Genomic DNA, 15,788 nt, shown 5'->3' with positions numbered 1-15,788 from the left:
GCTAACCTCCAGGCCACTCCTCCAAATTCAAGCCCTGTAAGGGTTTCTCTCTACTCCTGTGTACAGGGCCCAGGGTGTTTACTCCCTACTTGATTCAGCTTTAGAACCTGCATCCTTTCCTTCCCTCAGGGATCCTGGCATCTGAGCTGAAGCCCCCCATTGCAGCCCAGGTGTGTGGGGGGGATGGATAGGATCAAGTTTATACTATCTTGCTTCCAATGAGGGCAGGGAGTGACCCCCCCCCCACCAGAAAAGAAGTAGGCTCCTGAGATTGTAGCCCCCGCGAGTCACCTACCCCCCAGGGCCCAGGTGAGAGGCTGCCCACTTCATCATGGAGCCTGTGGCGGCCGCCGCTGCCCCACCATCTTCCAGACAGCATAGCAGGAGCCGCCCAGCCCGAGGATAGCCAGCAGTGCAGCCACGATCCCCACCAGCGGACTCCGGGGCTCTGCCTTCAGCTCCCCGGCTATCTGCATCTGGAGGTGCACAGAGGGTCCACCTGAGGGGTCAGCTGAGACTTCTGGGAAGGTGGGGGGTAGAAAGGGGCTGAGAAGCTACAGCTGAGGGAAGGAGATATGGATACCATTGCTGCCCCAGGGAGATTCCACCCCAATCCCTCTCGCTTCACTGCCTATGTGGGCCCTGGCTGCTCAGGCGGCAGGGAACGTGACAGCCTGGCTGCTGGGTATCATCCCAGCCGTGGTAGGGGGAGGAAGGGGTCGGTCCCAGAAGCCACCATTTGGGGTGCTTACCTGTAGCACTCGGAAGTAGCCAGGTGTCAGGCGTCGAAATCGCATGGTGGGTGCCGCTAGCCTTCCTGATGTCCTGTGGGATGGAAGCGGGAATGAGGACCAGTGGCGTTCATGGTACCAAGAAGCGGAAATCAGGACAGAGAGGATGCTCACCAGCGTCTGCCTTCCCAGGTCTGGCAGGGGGCGGGGCAGCTAGACCTTTAAATCTGTCCCTTCCCCCGCCTGCCCGCCCTGCCAGCCTTAGGAGCAGCTGTCAGGAGAGATCAGCATCAGGCCTGAGCAGCACCTCCCCCACCCACCAGGGAGTCCAGGCCGGGTAGGCAGGAGAGGCCTGGCAGTGCTGAGAAGTCTCAGGCCTGGACCAGGTATGGGAGGGCCTCCCAGCCCTGGTCGTGGCCCTAACCCTACCTCAGATGATTGGATGTCACCAGTCAGCTCTCAGCAAAGGAGGGGTTGGGTGCCTTATTAGCACCCCCTCCAAACAGGAATAGGCCTTTTTCACTTGGTTTCTGTTGGATCAACCACACCTACCTTGGGGGAAGGCACATTCCACCCCTTTCCCCAAGATGGAGTTCCTGTAGGGACTTCCCTACCTCAGCTTGGGGACAATTATAAAAGATCTGCATCTTAAGAAAGCTGTCTGAGGTGTGCTAAAAAATAGTAACTGACTGGGAGTTCCCTGGTGGCCTAGTGGTTAGGATTCCAGGCTTTCACTGCCATGGCTTGGGTTCAATACCTGGATCCTGCAAGCCACGTGGCATGGCCAAAAAGAAAAAATAGTAGCTGACTGTGCTGGGCATTATTTGTATGATTTCATTTGGTATTGATTAACTCATAAAAATGTGGGGGGACAAGCATATTTCCAGAATAGCATGTGGAGTATCTGCATATAGAGAGAGTGGAAGAACACCCAGAAAACTTAACAGTGGCCCAACCTGGGCAACAGGATGGGGACATGCTGGGGAAAGGGCACGTCCTCCTTCCACTTAATGACCTACTGTTATCGCTGAAATTTTTACAGCAAATAGATCCAAAGACCTTTCATAAACTCATAAAACTACCTTCAAAATAGAAGCTGCCATTTACTGTGCCCCTAACTGCCTAGCCCTGCCATGTGTTGGGGGCCCAGAGTAAAGGCACTGGTGTGGTTGTTAGGACCCCAGTCCTTTACAGGGAGTATCTGAGTACACGTGGTGAGTTCTTGTTGGTTTCTCCCCTACAGAATTGTGAGTTCAGGGAGGGCAGAGGTTGGCTGGCTTCTCCGCTCTATCTTGTGCCAGCTCAGGGTAGGCGTTTGATGAAATCAGGATGGTGGAGATAGGTCTGTGTTTATTGGGTTTCCCCAGAGTGCCACGGGGAGGCCAGTGTAAGAAGAGGCAAAAACATTAAAGGGGAAAGCACCGAGGAGTGTTAAAGGGATACACACAGTGCAGCGTATGAGGACATGAGGCCAAGGCCAAAGCCAGAGAGGTGAGGGCCAAGTTGCAAATTGGGAGCCTACTGGTTCACAAATGAGGGAGCAAGTCCTGTGGGGACGTGGTGAGCTGGAGTCCCCTTGAAAGGAAGCAGCCGACGATCTGCACTCATGTTTGATGCCACGTGTGAAGGTGGGATGGGGTGAACAGAGCTGGCCAAGTTTCAGAGAACTCAATTTGTATGTGAAATTGTTAAATGATGACAAAACACACACACCACATGGACATCTGTGGGCCAAATTCAGACTTCAGGTCTCTGGGTGACAATCAAGATCATGACAGGCTTTGGAGGCCAGGTATTGGGGCACTGGTAGAGATTCCAAGTTAGGTGACACAGAGGCGGCAGGCCTCCCAGGCCCCTCCCCACGGAATTAAAGCAATAATAACTCATATCTACCTCATGTTACAGATTTCAAAATATTTTAAAGACATCCTCACAGAGCTAAGGTCTAGTCACATCCCCCCCAGCCCCCGGCTTTTAGAGGGGAAGAAACAGGTTCAGGGAGGTGTAAGGGGTGGGCTCGGTCACATAGCAAGTGGAACTGACTTTTTTTTTTTTTTTTTTTGGCTGCCCTGGGTCTTAGTTGAGGCACGCGGGATCTTTTTTAGTTGCAGCATGCAGACTCTTAGTTGCGGCATGTGGAATCTAGTTCCCCGACCAGGGATCTAACCCAGGCCCCCTGAATTGGGAGCACGGAGTCTTACCCACTGGACCACCAGGGAATTCCCAGAACTGATTGTTTTTTTTAATTGAGATGTAGTTAATTTACAATGTGTTAGTTTCAGGTGTACAGCAAAGTGATTCAGTGATATATATATATATATATATATATAAAATATTAGAATACATATTATATATATATATTTTTTCTTTTTTTGGCTGCACCACACAGCATGCGGAACTTCCCCACCCAGGGATCAAACCCGTGCCCCCTGCAGTGTAAGCACAGCATCTTAACCACTGGACCACCAGGGAAGTCCAAGAATATATATATATATTCTCGCATATATATTCAAATTCTTTTCCCTTATAGATTAGTACCAAATATTGAGTATAGGGCTTCCCTGGTGGTGCAGTGGTTGAGAATCTGCCTGCCAATGCAGGGGACACGGGTTCGAGCCCTGGTCTGGGAGGATCCCACATGCCGCGGAGCAACTGGGCCCGTGAGCCACAATTACTGAGCCTGCGCGTCTGGAGCCTGTGCTCCGCAACAACAGAGGCCGCGATAGTGAGAGGCCCGCACACCACGATGAAGAGTGGCCCCCGCTTGCCACAACTAGAGAAAGCCCTCGCACAGAAACGAAGACCCAACACAGCCATAAATAAATAAAAATAAATAAATTAAAAAAAAATATTGAGTATAGTTCCCTGTGCTATATAGTAGGTCCTCGCTGGTTATCTATTTTATACATAACAGTGTGTATGTTAATCTCAAACAAGTGGAACTGATTCTGCCTGATTCCAAAGTCCTGGGAGTCCCCTGGCCTGGGATGATGATAATGATGATGATAACTGCAGACACTTAGTCTGTGTGAGACATTGTTCTAGAGGAAAGCTCCTAACCTGGGCTTCCCAACTCAGGGGGCCTATAAACTTGCTTGGCAAAAAAATTATATATTTATTTTCACTAACCTCTAACTAAAATTTACCATTTCCTTCTTTATGGATTGAAGTATTAGCAGTATCTGTGGCTTTGTCACCAGTAGAAATCACAGGTATTTTCATATCAAATTGTAGTTATCACAAGTATCCCAAAATATCACTTACGCTCATAACGATCTCAAAATGGTGACAGTTATTAACCCACTGCTAAATCACACTGTTTCAGACACTCCTGCAGCATAGCTGCCATTGATGGTGCCCAGTAGAGGGTCAGTGACCAAATGGTGAATCCACCTGCTCTCACATTGGTCACCCAGCTTATCTGTTACTCTCTTGCATCCCCTACCTGTAGGTGTTCGCTGATCAGTAAGTGCAAGGAGCTGAGTCAGAGACCACCTCCACAGTTCAGTGTTATTCATGCTGAGTAACAACATGCTGATCGTTAGAAAAGGAATTTAATTTGCCAGTCTTGTTATTTAATGCTGATAAATGCATATTACTATATCATAAATTTGTGGGGTTTAATATATTTTGATAATAAGTGTCCTCCTTGTAATCTTTAGCATTTTGCTTTATGCTTTTAAAAGCATCATTCTAAGAAACTGTCCAGGGTTTCCACCAGATTGCCAAAAGGGTCCACGGTGCAAAAAAAGAGGGGGCTAAAAACCAGTTCTAAAGGTTGTAGAGCTATTAACACAGGTACTCTGCATAGCAGCCCTCTGAAGTAGGAACTATTATATCCATTTTACAGACAGGGAAAGTGATGCCTGGTGGGTAAGCTTAGCCCTTGGTCACACAGCTAACAAGCTGCCAAGCCAAGATTTGCACCCAGGCTCTGGCTTCCTAACCTCTGCGCTTTGCTGCCATGCTCACTGCTCACTTTTTGGCCCCTTTTTGAGGAGCCTTGAAGGTCAGGGTCGCACCCTGCCATTTGAGGCCAGTTTTGGGCGCGGATCCCAGGCCAGCTCTGAGATCCCCCGGGTCACACATCAGTGGCACCACCCCCTGGTCTGGCAGCCCAGCTGCCCTAGGATGCCTGAAGGGCGGGGCAGGAGGTGGACAGGCAGTAGGCCAATGGCTGTCACAGCACCTCACCTAGCCAGCTTTGTGGGCCCAGGTATGCTAGTGGCTCCGCCCCCAGCCCAGCCCAGCCCCTCCCCAGGTCAGAGCTCTGGGAGCGGAAATTCCTGCGCTGGAGAGACGGAGCGGGTGCGGATCCGAGAAGCCGAACTTGGCCATGGAGCCAGTAGCGACTTGGACCCCCGGGAAGGTGGCGGCTTGGCTGAGAGGTGGGTGGGGCTGGGGCAGTGTCGGGCTTGAGGGGCAGTGGGACGGGGAGAGGAAAAGGACAAAGGACCTGCCGAGTTTGTCAGTTGGTTAGTCAGTCAACAAGTATTTACAGAGTGTCTGCCGTGAACCTGGCAGAAGGATAATGGAGATGACCCCGGGCCCCCCCCCCCCGGCCCGGAGGACCCAGAGGGGGACTCCCATCCCCCCAGAAGCCCAAGAAGCCTCCAGGGTGGCAATGGGGAGGCAGTGGTTGTGTAATGAACACAGACGGTGTCTCCCCAGCTGCCCGCCCCCACTGTATCTCCTTCATCTTCCCTCTGCCCCAGGGCGCAGTGGGCTGTTATTAAACCCATTTTTCAGAAGCCGAAAAATACACAGTGAACCAGGAAGTGATTTGCTGAGGCTTTGGAATAGGGCCGGTGGGGTGACTTTTCCCTACCCCCACCCCGAAGCTCCCAGTGAGAGCAGAAGCCCCCGCCTGACTGGAGGGTCGGCACTGCCCCTCCCTAGGCCTCCAGGGGGGATGAGCCCAGTTAGGTGGGAACGGTTCCAGAAGTGAAGACCTTCTGACATGCAGCTGGGAGCCAGGAGGTGAGTCAGGACACTACTCCTACAGGGAGGAGCCAGAGTGGAGGGGGCGGCCGGAGTCCACTGAGGGCAGGCTCAGGGTGACCAGCCCCGGTAAAAGCAGGGATTCAGGGCTGGCGTCAGACTCCCAGACTGAGTTCCAGGCCCAGCCCCTCCACTCACCAGTTCTGTGACCACAAGTCTCAGTTTCCCTATCCATAAAATGGGAAAGGCAAATCTGATCTCATGAAGTGAACCAAATAAGACAATCATGTCGAGGGCCTGGCACGTGCAGTTCAACGCCAGGGTCTGTTGGGAGGGAGGCAGCACAGCACATTTGCTGTGTGCACGGCAAGGGAGGTGCTCGAGGGCCCAGAGCCACGGAGTAACAGGTTCACGAACTCCTGGTCAAGTGCTCTTAATGTCACACAGGGAATGAGGGAGAGCTATTGATCACAAAAGACCCTGGCTTGGAATGGCAGGGGTTCCTTCAAAGATTGAGAAAGCTGACTGTTAACCTCTATTTGTATGTTTTCCTACCTGTAAAATGAGGATAACAGTATCTCTGCTTTCTAGATTCGGTGAGGATTAAATGTGTTAATATGTATAAAGCCCTTAAATTTTTCCTAACACATAGTAAGCATTCACTAGATTTTTTTCTTACTTGTGAGTGTCTACCTTGTAAGAGGCCTGGGCTGGAATTAGAGATGAACACTTGTTTAAGGCCCAGTCCTTGAAGAGCTCGTGATCAAGTAGGAGAGGTTAGTGCTTTGATGCAGGGGTTTATGGAGGTGCAAGGGGCAGTGAGAGCAGCAGAGGCTCCCATCCCAGCCTGGGGAGTTGTGGAAGGCTTCCTGGAAGGAGTAAGATGAAAAAGGACGTGAAGGAGCTGGAAGAGCAGTCCAGGCAGAAGGAAGAGCACGTGTGAGGACCCTGAGGCAAGAGAGCATTCCAAGAGCTGCAGGGAGTTAGTGTTCTGGATCTGAAGTGTTGAGTTTAAGGGGCTGTGCGCCAAGAGATGACTGGAGAGGCAGGTGGTGGCCGGATCATACAGGGCCTTGGGGATCACGGTAAAGAGTCTGGCAATAATAATACGGGGGTTGTTACTGACTGTCTACCATGAACCAAGGCAATTGGCCAAGTGCTTGACATGTGTCGTGTCATTTAATACACATGATTAGAAGGTAGGTGTCTTTATTTTCCCCATTTTATAGGTGAGGAAACTGAGGCACGGAGTAATTAAGTTACTTGCTCAATCGCTGTCACTCAGGTCTCCCTGACTCCAAAGCCCCATCAAGCATGACTTGAGCAGCATCAGAACACTTGGAGGATTTGTTAGAATGCAAATTGCTGGGTCCTGCCCCTGAGTTCTGATTCAGCAGATGTGAGAATTCGTTTGTTTGTTTTTGTTTTTTTGGCCATGCCGTGTGGCTTGCGGGATCTTCGTTCCCTGACCAGGGATTGAGCCCGGGCCATGGCAGTGAAAGCCCAGAATCCTAACCATAGTCACCATGCTGTACCTTACATCCCCAAAACTGACTTATAAATAGAAGCTTGTACCTTTGGACCACCTTCACCCATTTCCCCTACCCCCTCATCCCCTGCCTCTGGCAATCATCAATCTGTTCTCTGTTTCTATGAGTTTGGGTGTTTGGGATTCCACATGTAAGTGAGATAATACAGTATTTGTCTTTCTCTGTCTGATTTATTTCACTTAGCATAATGCCCTCAGGGTCCATCCATGTTGCTGCAAATGGCAAGATTTCCTTCTTTATGGCTGAATAATATTCCCGTGTGTGTGTGTGTGTGTGTGTGTGTGTGTGTGTGTGTGTGTGTGTGTGACAGTTTCTTTATCCATTCATCTGTCAGTGGACACTTAGGTTGTTTCCATGTTTTGGCTATTTTTCTTTTTTTTTTTTTGGCCATGCCACGTGGCTTGTGGGATCTTCGTTCCCCGACCAGGAATTGAACCCGGGCCACAGCTGTGAAAGCACTGAGTCCTAACCACTGGACCACCAGGGAATTCCCAGAATTTGTATTTCTTTTTTTTTTCTTTTTTTTTTTTTTTAATATTTATTTATTTATTTATTTATGGCTGTGTTGGGTCTTCGTTTCTGTGCGAGGGCTTTCTCTAGTTGTGGCAAGCGGGGGCCACTCTTCATCGCGGTGCGCGGGCCTCTCACTATCGTGGCCTCTCTTGTTGCGGAGCACAGGCTCCGGAATGCGCAGGCTCAGTAATTGTGGCTCACGGGCCTAGTTGCTCCGTGGCATGTGGGATCTTCCCAGACCAGGGCTCGAACCCGTGTCCCCTGCATTGGCAGGCGGACTCTCAACCACTGCGCCACCAGGGAAGCCCCAGAATTTGTATTTCTAACAAGTTTTCCAGTGAGGCTGCGGCTGTTGGTCTGGGGACCATCCTTTGAGAACCACTGCCCTATATGACCCTACTTCTCAACTCAGTAGGCTTATCTGTGAAATGGGCAGGGCAGAACACTGCCTGGGTCTCAGGGTCATTAGGAGAAGGACTTTTGCACTGACCAGAAAGGCCTTGACACCCCCTGGCTCCCCCATGCTGACCCTCGTTCTTCCACCAGGCCTCGATGATTCCCTGCAGGACTATCACTTTGAGGACTGGGAGCTGCCTGGCAAGTACCTGCTCCAGCTCTGCCCCCGAAGCCTGGAAGCTCTAACTGTGTGGCCTCTGGGCCACCAGGAGCTCATCCTGGAAGGGGTGGAACAGCTCCGGGCCCTGGTGAGTGAATGGCGGCCACACTGGCTGCAGCTTCCACCCACCGTGGCAGTGCTGATGGGGGGCTGGCCGCTGCCAGGAATTAACCTGCCACTCTGTGGTACAGAGCTCCGGGCTACAGTCAGAGAACCTGCGGAGCCTGACAGAGGGGCTGCTGGAGGGGATCCGGGCATTCCAGAGCTCAGTCCAAGGTCGCCTGGGGGGCTGTGCTGAGCTTCCTGCAGATGTCCTCACCGCGGCCATGGAGCTGGTGCATACGGCCCGTTCCCTCCTCTTCTGGCTCAACAGGTACTTCGGTCTCCTCCTAGGGTCTGAGTAACTGGTGAGGGGACCCTTCTCATCCTTGGCTTCCTCTGGGACCTGGGAGAGTAAAATAGAGCTTTGCTCTTGTTCAGATACAGTGGAACTGGGCAAAGAGGTTAATTGGTCTGTGTAGGGGCACTGGGTTGCCTGGGTTCCCACCCCACCTCCAGCTTGTAATCGTGACAGTCTCATCAACAGCATTATATAAAGAGCTCTCTACCCCCTTCACTGGCCGCTGCTTGTCCCATAGGTCCCAGCTCTAATGTCACCTCCTCAGAGAAGGCTTTCCTGTTACACACTCTCAGAGCTCCCTACACTTCACAGCAGTAGAAGTTAAATCATTATTGATGTAATTAGATGTTTAATGTCTGTCTCCCCAGTGCCTAGAACAGGGCCTGGCATTTATTAGGCACTTGACTAAGGTCTTTAGATGTATCAGTCATCTCCTTTACCCCAAATCAAAACCCATCAGAGTCTCAGATGCATAGCCGGCACAGGGTGGTTCAGTGACTTGTCTGTTAAGCTCAGTTCCCTAACCACTGCTCCATCCTTCCCTCTGCCAGGTACCTCTTCTCCCACTTAAATGACTTCTCATCCTGCCAGGAGATTGGGGAATTGTGCGGGGAGCTGGGCCAGGCCTTGCAGGAGGTAGGAGAACCAGAGGCCAGGCTTGGCCCAGGCTGTAGAGACCAAGTCAGGCTAGAGCTTTTTATAACTTGTGAATCAGCACAGGATCAGGTGTGAGAGCAGGAAGAGGCGAGGGCAGAAAGAGAGGAGGCCCGGCCACTGGGTAGGGGGTGATGGGGGCGTGGGAGCTCCTAACTGGCGAGGGCAGCACAGGACGTTTGATTCTCAGGAGGGGGTGGAGCGGGGGAGGGCATGTGTGGTGACTTCTGGGGGCCTGGCGTCAGAGGGATGAGATCTTGGGGCGAAAGCTCTAAGGCCATGTAGTTCTGGGAAGGGGGCCAGGGTATGGGACGCCGGGAGGGACTGCAGGGAATCCCCCTGCCCTCAGGCGAAGGCAGTGTGCCCTGCTCAGGGCAGGCCCCTGCTCTCTCACTCTGCTTCCAGGACTGTCCAGCGGCTGAGAAGGAGAGCAAAGTCCTGAGGATTGTGAGTCTGGGGGGTGAGTGGGGTGTGGGGATGGGGTGGGACGGGGCTCAGGCTAGACATCCTGCTCTCCATCCACCAGAGCAGCCACGTGGCCGGGATCTGCCACAACATCCTGAGCTGCAGCCCAGAGGAGCTGCTGGAGCAGAAGGCCGTGCTACAGCACGTGCCGCTGGACCATCCTTCGGTGAGCCCTGACCTCTCAACTCTCACCCCTGACCCCTCGGCAGCCTTGTTTGGGCCCTGAAATCTGGTTCTAGGATCCCACAGAATCCTATACTGTCACAGCTGAAAGGCCCTGTTTTTTTTTTCTTTTTTGGCCGAACCACGTGGCATGTGGGATCTTAGTTCCCCCACCAGGGATCAAACTTGCACCCCCTGCAGTGCAAGCGTGGAATCTTAACCACTGGACTTCCAGGGAACTTTTGTACAGATGTTAAAGGCCCAGAAGACTTCCCTGGGGTCTCACCGTCATTCAGCCCCTTCTCGGGTCCTGAGGGGCTGCAGCTGGTGTGGTCTCAGGTGACACATCCCAGCCCTGGGACACGGACCTAGGGGAGAGGGGAGACGACATGAACTTTTTTGCTTTAATCTTTGACCAGTTGGGAAAACCAGAGGCCCCAGCCCTGCCCTGTCCCGCTCCTGTCCCTGAGGTATGAGATTCTTCAGGAAAGTTGCTGAGAATCTTATACCTCAGAAGTCTGCAACCTGCTCCCCTCAGCCCTTAGGGGAGGAGGCAGAGCCCAGAGAGGTGCAGCGGTGAGCCCAAAGTCACATAGCAAGTCGAGCAGTGCCAAGCTGAGGCCAGCTCTCTCCCCCATTCCACCCACCTGTGAGTCCTGGTGCCTAGCAGGGGTCCTGGCCCGGCGGTCCCCACACCCTTAGTGACTGCAGCCTCTGCCCTGCAGGGCCTGGAGATCCACACCACCAGCAACTGCCTGCACTTTGTGTCTCGAGTGGGCACCCAGGTGAGACCCCTACACCCTTCTCAGCCGCCCACCCCCGTGGCCCTCCAACCTGCCAGCCAAGCCAGCTTCCAGCCCCATGAGGGTGACCCTCTGAATCCCACCCCCCCACCAGGTCCCCACTGATTCCCGGCTGCAGATCCTGCCTGGAGACGAGATTGTCCAGATCAATGAGCAGGTGGTGGTGAGTGAGGGGAGGGGCGTGGTGGGAGGAAGGGGGTCCTGAGTAGAACCCAGGTCGGTGGGTGGGGAGGTTCCCTTGGGGAGACCAGGGCTGTGGGAGCTGCCTTCCGTGAGGCCAGCCAGCTCACACAGGTCAGAGGGGCTCGTGGAGGCTTCCTGGAGGAGGATGAGTTGAGGTTGAGCGGGAGGCTGAGAGAGTGCTGTGAGGCCAAGGCTGTCGGGTTGCTTCAGAGCCTCCTGCCCAGTTCAGTCCTGCCCAGCATCCCTGCCCTGCCCTCTGCCCTGTCCCCCAGGTGGGCTGGCCCCATAAAAACGTGGTGAGGGAGCTGCTCCGGGAGCCAGACAGGGTCAGCTTAGTGCTGAAGAAGGTCCTGGCGCCGGAGATACCCTCACAGGTACCTGCCGCCCTCCCCTGCCCCCAGTCTGCTTTCAGACCCCTGTCTGTCGCCAGCTCCATCACCTGTTTCTGATTATTCCTCAGACCCCTCCTCAGGCCCTGGGCCCCCCACGCCCAGTGAGCCCATCACTTGCTCTGGCCCTGCCGTCTCCCAGGTAACAGGCTCGGGCCCCGGGTAGGTCTTGGCCCCGGGTAGGTCTTGGCGGGTGGGCCATGGCTCACCTCATCTCTCCCTGATCTCTCCAGGGCCCCATCGGAAGACGTCTTCGCCTTCGACCTGACTTCAAACCCAAGTCCCGGACCCAGCCCTGCTGCCTGGACAGGTAATTTCAAAGCCCCACCAGTCGGCAGATGCCCCGGACAAGGCATGTGGGCTGCCTGACCCTGGACTCTTACACCCCCACCCTACCACTGGGCCCGGGTCTGAGCTCAGGGACCCTCCCTCTCTCTCCTGCCTCCCTGACAGCCTCAACCTCCCTTGACCCGGAGCCCCTGCCCGGCCCCCATGCACCCTCAGCCACACTCCTAGCTGGGGTTGCAGATGCTCCAGAGCCCCCAGAACACCCTGACAAGGTAAGCTCTGGGGCTCAGCAAGGAGGGGTGTGTGGCTTTGGACCCATACGCTTCTCTAACCTCCTGTGGTTCTTTCAGAGTCCTGTCCCTGGTCGCAAGAAATCAAAAGGTATGAAATGCACCTGACGGGGCGGGGGGTGATGCCCTGATATGAGGAGCTCTTAGAGGTCTTTACAGTGCTGGGCAAGACCACCACCCCCAACACACACTTCACGCACAGCCTCTCCTGGAAACAGCTGTTTCTGGGGTCACACAGACCTATGCTCCCAGCCTGGGCCTCTCGCCAGCTCTGTGACTTCAGGCAAACAGCTCGTCCTCTGATCTTCAGCTTCCCTGTCTCTAAAATGGGAAGAGTCATCCCCACCTCAGAAGTGACACGTGTAACATTCTGAGCCCAGAGCATGGGTTCAGAAATACCAGCTGGGGGTGCTTGTGGGGGGCAAGGGAGCAGGTTGGGGGTCTGGGACACCCCGCCAGCCCCTCACTGACCAGCTGCGCTGTGCTGCTGCAGGCGTGGCGACGCAGCTGAGCCGCCGGCAGGTGTCCTGCCGGGAGCTGGGCCGGCCTGACTGTGATGGCTGGCTCCTGCTCCGCAAGGTGCCCGGGGGCTTCATGGGCCCGCGCTGGCGCCGCTGCTGGTTTGTGCTCAAGGGACACACGCTCTACTGGTACCGCCAGCCCCAGGTGAGACCCCATACACACACACAGGTAAGCAAGCGAGTCACCTCAGGGCCTCGGCTCTTGTCCCTCCTCCACGGTCCACTCCCATCTGTGGTCACAGGTGGGCCCCAGTGTTCCTATGTGTAAAATGGGGACACTCTTCAGAGAGAACTGAACAGACGTGTGTATAAAAGCGGTCTGGAAAAGGTATCACAGGCCGGGTAGAATCTCTTTGATTCCACCTGCCTTTCCTTCCTCTTTTGTTAATCTGTTCATCCTAGTTATGGGCCGTTCAATCAATTGTTTATTCATTCAACTAACATTCAAGGTGCATACCCAGCTCTGGGCTGGGCCCTGGGACACAGGGAAGACTTGGACCGTTTCCGTTACTCAGGCTGGTGGGGAGAGGGATGAATACGCACTCAGGGACGATATGGGAACACATACTATGATGGCAGAAGAGCCAGGGGTGGGTGGGAACCCAGCAAAGGTGGCCAGTCCACCTGAAGAGTGGTGAAGGCTTCCTGAAAAATCAATGCCTGAGGGTTAGTCAGATGGAAAGGAGAAAGAAAACCAGGCAGGGAGAGGAGCATTTGCAAAGCAGCTTTGTCTGTGTCTGTGATGGAGCAAATGCATGAGGGGGCTCCTCTTCCTTGGCTGTTTCTCTGGATATCTTTGGCTCCCCTTGCCAGGCTCAGAGGCACCCCTTGGTCACACCTCCTGACCCCACCCCAGCTTCCTGCCCTGAGCTCTGGGCACTGAGAGATGAGTGGTTAGAGAGCCCAGGAAATGCCCTCTCCCCTCCCCCGCCCTCAGGAGCCTGACTGGGCCTTGAGGGTATTGGGGCTTCAAGCTGACCCTCACACTATGATCTCCCCAGGATGAGAAGGCTGAGGGCCTCATCAATGTCTCCAGGTACAGTCTGGAAAGTGGACAAGATCAGAAGAAAAAATAGTTAAGTCCTGAGGTGTGACAGGCTGGGGGTGGGGAGAGAAAGGGAGAGGTAGGTGACAGGAGGGGCGGGTGGGGGCAGCAGGTAGCTGGGATGCCCAGCCCAGCCTCTCTGCGTCCTGGATGGGCACCCCCAGCTGAGTGAGGCCCCTCTGCTCCCTGGCAGTGTGTTCCAGCTCACCCATAACGTGTACAAACCCTTCATCTTCGCTGCTGACACCCTGACGGACCTGAGCATGTGAGTGCCACCCCCTTGACCGCCACAGCTTGCACGGGAGTGCTCGGGGGCCTGGGCTCAGGAGCCTGGATTCAGAGCCCAGCTCTCTGATAGGGCTCATCAAGACACTCACTCCTCTAAGCCTCAGTTTCATCTTCTCTAAAATGGACTAGTAAGAATTCCTATTTCTCAGAGTTGCTCTGAGGATTAAATTAGAAGATGATATAGGTGAAAGCCCCTGGCATACAGTAAGTGGAAACTCCCTGAGACCCATTTGCCCCTCCACAGGTGGGTGCGCCATCTCATTACCTGCATTTCCAAGTACCGGTCTCCAGGCCGCGCCCCCTTGCCCCGAGAGGAAGGTGGGTGCCTCACAGGGCTGGGTCTCCCCTGAGCCTCTGCCTTCCCTGGGATGGGGGCTGGGAGCTCAATTCCCCCCAGCCCACCCCCTGGCCTGCCCAAACCCTGTGAAGCTGAATGGGTTCCCCAGCCACTCTTGTCCACCCCAGACTGCTACAGTGAGACGGAAGCAGAAGACCCCGACGATGAGGCTGGATCCTGCTCAGCCTCGGTGAGTGGGAGCTGATGGGGGGTGAAGAGCAGGGCGTGGAACTCAGACTGATACCCTCCTCTCCTTCCACCCTGCCCCCAGCCCAGCCCGGCCCAAGCTGGGAGTTCGCTCCACGGAGACACATCACTTGCGGCCGCCCTCACGCAGGGCAGCCCACGGACCTCCTTCAGCCCTCCGACAGGTGCTGAGCCAAGCGGCAGGTGGGGTGGGGGGGTGGGAGCCGAGACGGAGGGCTGGGGGCGGGGGCGGGCACACGCTCACCCTGCTCCCCCTCCCACAGACAGCAGCGAAGGGGCCCTGGAAGGAATGGTACGGGGGCTGAGGCTGGGTGGCGTGTCCCTCCTGGGCAGGCCGCAGCCCCTCACTCACGAGCAGTGGCGGAGCTCTTTCATGCGGCGCAACCGAGACCCCCAGCTCAATGAGCGAGTGCACCGCGTGCGGGCGCTGCAGAGCACGCTCAAGGTCAGCGGGCGCAGGGCACCCTTCGGGGCTGGGCTCGGGGCTTTCGGCTCGGTTCCTGGTCCTCAGCCCTGGGCTCTGCTGTGGACCGGGCTGAGTTCTAGGTTCCTGGAGCCAGGCTCTCGATTTGAGGATGGGGGCTGGACCGGGCCAGGTGCTGGGTTCTAGGCCACTGGACTCCAGAGCTAGCTCTGGACTCAGGCTCTGCCCGCTCCCCGGGTGATCATGGCCCTAACCCCTACACCTCTTCCAGGCAAAGATGCAGGAGCTGCAGGCCCTGGAGGAGGTGCTAGGCGACCCCGAGCTCACTGGGGAGAAATTCCGCAGGTGGAAGGAGCAGAACCAGGAGCTCTACTCAGAGGGCCTGGGGGCCTGCGGAGTGGAGCGGGCTGAGGACAGCTCCCAAGCCCCGAACTCTGACTCCAGGGAACCGTCTTCCCACCCCCCACCCTCTCAGCCTGAGGAGCACTCCTGTCTCCACCCCCTGACCCCAGAGAGTGACCTCTGACCTCCTGACTTCTAACTCTGGCCAGTACCCTAGTTCCTGACCTCTGGCCTTGAGGACCACCTCTGACACATCTAGGATAGAGCATCCCTGCATTCTGTTCCAGTTTGGAAGTAGTGCTTGTCCATGTTCTGTCCCAAGCTGACTGCCTCTGCCTGAGCTGCTGCCATTTCTGCTCCTCCCTCCCCTGGAGTGGGGTGAAGTGAAGTGAGCTTTGTGCCAAGGAAGGAGCAAGAGACGGGGCCGAAAGAACTCTCTCCTACCCTGTGCTCTGTGGGGTCACAGACCTGCCCCCTCCGCCCCGCGGCACTTCGTTCCCCAAGCCAGTCTGTATGGGTGTTCTTCACTTTACCCAGGAGACACTTTTCAACTAAATAAAGTCAGTTTCTTTAACAGAAATCTACATGTGCCTTTGACTTCTGTATTAGAATCTGGAATCTGCTTCCCAGAGGGGACTG

General features: G+C 55.0%; 2 protein-coding genes across 4 annotated transcripts; one reads left to right on the top strand and one right to left on the bottom strand.

The window, feature by feature from the left end:
- Positions 1–81: 81 nt before the first annotated feature.
- ZNF593OS (ZNF593 opposite strand) lies at positions 82–4,822 on the bottom strand. The gene is made up of 2 exons (XM_082399464.1): positions 753–4,822; positions 82–476 (listed from the first exon to the last, which is right to left on the bottom strand). Exons 1-2 carry the CDS (start codon positions 795–797, stop codon positions 330–332), a joined length of 192 nt encoding a protein of 63 aa, XP_082255590.1. The 5' UTR covers positions 798–4,822; the 3' UTR covers positions 82–329.
- A 67-nt stretch (positions 4,823–4,889) lies between these two features.
- On the top strand, positions 4,890–15,729 carry CNKSR1 (connector enhancer of kinase suppressor of Ras 1). Of its 3 annotated transcripts, none has more exons than XM_082399416.1 (21): positions 4,890–5,100; positions 8,282–8,439; positions 8,543–8,724; positions 9,303–9,387; positions 9,811–9,852; positions 9,932–10,036; positions 10,758–10,817; positions 10,930–10,998; positions 11,291–11,392; positions 11,479–11,549; positions 11,641–11,717; positions 11,861–11,967; positions 12,046–12,076; positions 12,479–12,651; positions 13,508–13,581; positions 13,745–13,816; positions 14,084–14,157; positions 14,305–14,366; positions 14,448–14,547; positions 14,647–14,828; positions 15,079–15,729. In XM_082399416.1, the coding sequence occupies exons 1-21, from the start codon at positions 4,905–4,907 to the stop codon at positions 15,331–15,333; spliced, it is 2,277 nt and encodes a 758-aa protein (XP_082255542.1). In that variant the 5' UTR covers positions 4,890–4,904; the 3' UTR covers positions 15,334–15,729. The 3 variants fall into 3 exon arrangements, with proteins under 3 accessions (XP_082255542.1, XP_082255541.1, XP_082255543.1); XM_082399417.1 differs by having other exon boundaries at positions 4,986–5,119; XM_082399415.1 differs by having other exon boundaries at positions 11,861–12,076.
- Positions 15,730–15,788: the final 59 nt, after the last annotated feature.

Source organism: Balaenoptera borealis (assembly GCF_965194805.1).
Source record: "Balaenoptera borealis genome assembly, chromosome: 1".
Classification (NCBI taxonomy): domain Eukaryota; kingdom Metazoa; phylum Chordata; class Mammalia; order Artiodactyla; family Balaenopteridae; genus Balaenoptera; species Balaenoptera borealis.
This window is presented reverse-complemented; position numbering and strand designations above follow the sequence as displayed.

Bases quoted from the DNA above. Each gene is read 5' to 3' on its own strand.
- ZNF593OS (XM_082399464.1), bottom strand. From the start codon at position 797: ATGCGATTTCGACGCCTGACACCTGGCTACTTCCGAGTGCTACAG. The intron at 477-752 runs GTAAGCACCCCA...GTGCACCTCCAG, and splicing joins GCTACTTCCGAGTGCTACAG to ATGCAGATAGCCGGGGAGCT.
- CNKSR1 (XM_082399415.1), top strand. From the start codon at position 4,905: ATGGCTGTCACAGCACCTCACCTAGCCAGCTTTGTGGGCCCAGGTATG. The intron at 10,037-10,757 runs GTGAGCCCTGAC...TCTGCCCTGCAG, and splicing joins TGCCGCTGGACCATCCTTCG to GGCCTGGAGATCCACACCAC. The intron at 14,367-14,447 runs GTGAGTGGGAGC...CCCTGCCCCCAG, and splicing joins CTGGATCCTGCTCAGCCTCG to CCCAGCCCGGCCCAAGCTGG.